General features: G+C 52.2%; 1 protein-coding gene across 1 annotated transcript in view; it reads right to left on the bottom strand.

Annotated features, from left to right (window-relative positions):
• ACTR3B (actin related protein 3B) overlaps positions 1 to 3,322 on the bottom strand; it is a 57,018-nt gene that overhangs the window by 23,112 nt on the left and 30,584 nt on the right. Inside the window, exons 7-8 of the mRNA XM_019655362.1 lie at positions 3,229 to 3,319; positions 3 to 65 (exon numbers count right to left, since the gene is read on the bottom strand). Coding sequence (XP_019510907.1) covers positions 3 to 65; positions 3,229 to 3,319 — 154 coding nt within the window. The remainder of the gene's footprint in view (positions 1 to 2; positions 66 to 3,228; positions 3,320 to 3,322) is intronic.

The raw sequence follows: 3,322 nt of genomic DNA, 5'->3' as shown, positions 1-3,322 counted from the left end.
CGGGGATCCACGTCATACTTGGCAAACTCCTTGACAATGTCAGGGCAAATGTAGCAGTATTTCTCCTGCATACACACACAAAGGCATCACCAGGCGTTAGCAGCCACCCAGATCCTCTTCCCTCTGACAAACCCCAGTGGCCCCAGGCACTGAGCACACCTCTGGAATGAGACCTGCCCACACACCCTATTTGCAGTGTGGACAGGCTAGCAAGCTTCGTAGCCTATCGTCTTTCATAGCAGACATGACTACGCTTTGATTCGGGGTATGTAATCTGCTTTCTTTGCAACTCGGCTATTAATCTCAGCCTTATTATATTAAATTTGTTGCCATGTTATCTGAAATACTGTTTCAAGGTGTCTACCAAGTATCTTGTCTCCATCTCCTTTTTCCTTATTCCTCTTAGGCCCCACATGGCATCTGCCCCAGGTTCCCACTGCCTTCTACCTCTGGACCGGCAGACTGTACAACCCACCGAACATAGCAGACAACATCCCAATGCCTACCACAGCCAGTCAGCTGGCAGTCATCGGCACCACGGCAAGTATTTACTGGGTGCCGAGGCACATGGGATGCACAAGCGAACAACACACGCACACACACACACACACACACACACACAGATCTATCCCTGTCTACTGGGTCATCTGCTCTGGCTAGAAATCCAGAATAAATAGATGGCATGGCACGCTGTAGGTGGACAGCACCATGGGGAAAAGAGAAGGCACACAGGCAGGACTGGCATCGCCTTACGCTGCTGCTGTGCACGCACTGGCTGTGGGGGTTTCACCTGAGATGTGCAACGTGTTCCCTCTGCATCTGGGGATGCTGCACTGGCATCTCTGAGCCCAGTATCTGTCCTTAGAGCCAACCTCAGCAAAGCAGCAGGGGGCACTTGAGGATCAGCTTCTGAAAGTGAGCTTCCTGTGGGCAAGGGGGATGGGGCAGGGCACCGTATATACAGGAGCAAGGCTGACCGAGCAGCTGCAAGTCACCATGGAGACACTGACGCCACACTTACAGCCAAGCACAGGGTTGGGGTCTGCTACTGCCCTCCACCTCGGAGCCTGGGGACATTGACCTTGAATGTCTGACGTGTCTCCATGGTGACCTGCAGCTGCTCGGTCAGTCCCGCTCCCTGTGTATAAGGGAGGCAGCACACAGCTGGTGCTCACTACACATATTGGCAGGACCTCCGAAAGCATTTTCATGATGTGACGTTTAAAGCGTCTTGGAATCCCTGAAACATATTCTAATACCATCCCTGATACACTAGCAGAATGGTAAGACTGGTGGGCAAGACTCGTTACACAACCCGGTGTCCCTGATAACAGAGACAGTGAGTTGGTCACTACAGCGTAAACCTGACCAGGCTGGGGATGAGAACACCGAGTTATGCTCAGAGGCCTGATCAAGTTCTTACGGCATCTCAGCTGGCTAGCTGATGGCACGGGGGCCTCAGGAAGGTTGTGTGTGGGGAACGAGGCGGCGCTGGGCCTAAGTTCTGGGCTCACGCTGCGAGGATTGTGTGTGCCATGACCCATACAGCCTCAGACGGCTCGGGACCCAGGACACAGCGCGGAGGCACACGGCGCAGGGCCGCCTCGACACCACTCGTTCAGAATCCCTCCCTTTACAGAAAGCAGTGAGGCGAGAACGGACAGCAGGACAAGCCCACACAACAGGGTCTGTGCAGCTGCTGTGCAGAGCACAGAGGGGTGTCACTGACTCCCCACCTGCACAGCTGAGCAACACACCACCATAGCCTGACTGGGCCAGCTCCCATCCCAGGGCTGATCAGAAGTGACCCCAGAGAGCCAGTGAGGGAAGTAAACGCCACAGCGAGGACCAGAAAGTGACCTCATGGGTCATCACAGTCTGGGGTCTTTCCTGAAAAGGGGAACACTCGCACTCACCAGCTCAACCCCTGAGCGTCAGGAATAAGAGGTTCAATTCTGATTCACATTTGTAACAGATTTGGGGCTGGTGAGGGAGCTTGGATCAAATACCCAAATTTGATCCAAGGAAAGGAAGAGGAAAAGTCTTAGGAAATATTTTAGTCTAAAAAGGAAGTCTTAGGGCACTTGGGTAAACTTCCCCACAGGGAAGGGACCAGCCCTTCCGGTCTGCGCAGGGTTGCACGCTCAGGCTGAGTGTCCCCATCCCTGGAAACGCCAGCCCCAGAGGCATCAGGGAAGCTGACCACCAGCTCCCAGGAGCTCTGACCTGTACCAGGGCACCATGTCCTTAAAAATACTAGCTCACACCACGAGGGCCGTGCAAAATGTGGGGGTCGCCTCTGAGGCTGCCTTCCCTGCAACCAGCTTCAGTTATTGGGTAGTTGATGGCAGGAAAGCAGTGGGAGGGCTGAGGGGTGCCAGGGTCACCTCCCCGCAACACTGAGTACTCCATGAGAAAGGAGGTACTTAAGCTCACATGCCACAGCCCACACTTCCATTCTTCTCCACAAACAAAATCCTCTCTTCATCTACATAATAATTATCCTTGCATTACTAAGAACCTCTTTCACTTTGACTAAAAAATAATAATTTGTCCTGCTTTTCAACCTGAAAAGTTCCTTTAAAAAGGACCTGTCGACTGCTACGTACATAATAACACAAAGAACTAACGTGACGGAGCAGGTCAGGTGGACATTTAAACATAGACCAATAAGCCATCTGTCTTCTAATCCAATGACTTAATTTTATAACTTCCTGTAACTATTCTGGCATGGTGACGGGAGTCCAGAGATACAGGTGGATTTTGTTTAATGATTCTGGCTCCTAGAATGGACTATTCTGAACTATAGTTCTTGGGGTACAGACCACACACACAGGGGCAGGAAATGTGTTTGAAGACTGGGTGATTCACAGGATTCCCAACATCACTGCTACCATTAGCTCCTTGTTCTAGAAATGAAGCATGCAGGGGCACAGAGACACATTCAGCCAACGGAAGGCTCCATCTAATTAGGCTGTGATTACATGACGTGCAGCATGTGGCTGGTGCTCAAGCCCGTTATCAGGCCACTGAAGTTTATGTTCAGAGGAAGCGGCTGAGCTGTCAGTCTCAGCCCCCTCCTAACTCAAGTGGTAAACAGATGAAGACCCACATTTGCGGGGAGGGGAGGGGAAGGAGGGTGGGGGCGGGAGTGAGGGCAGCAGAGGGAAGTGTGCAGGCACCGTCGCATCTCACCCCCAAACCGGCCCGTTCCCCGTCTGTTTTTACCTTGATGGCTTTTGCGGTCTCCAAGGATTGCTCAGGAGGGATTCCCACCTCCCTCTCCCTTAGCAGCTGCTGAATGAAATACGTAATATCTCTA

This window comes from Hipposideros armiger, unplaced genomic scaffold (assembly GCF_001890085.2).
Source record: "Hipposideros armiger isolate ML-2016 unplaced genomic scaffold, ASM189008v1 scaffold_239, whole genome shotgun sequence".
In the NCBI taxonomy this organism is placed as follows: Eukaryota; Metazoa; Chordata; class Mammalia; order Chiroptera; family Hipposideridae; genus Hipposideros; species Hipposideros armiger.
Note: the sequence above shows the minus strand (reverse complement) of the source record. Positions and strands in the feature narration are given on the sequence as shown.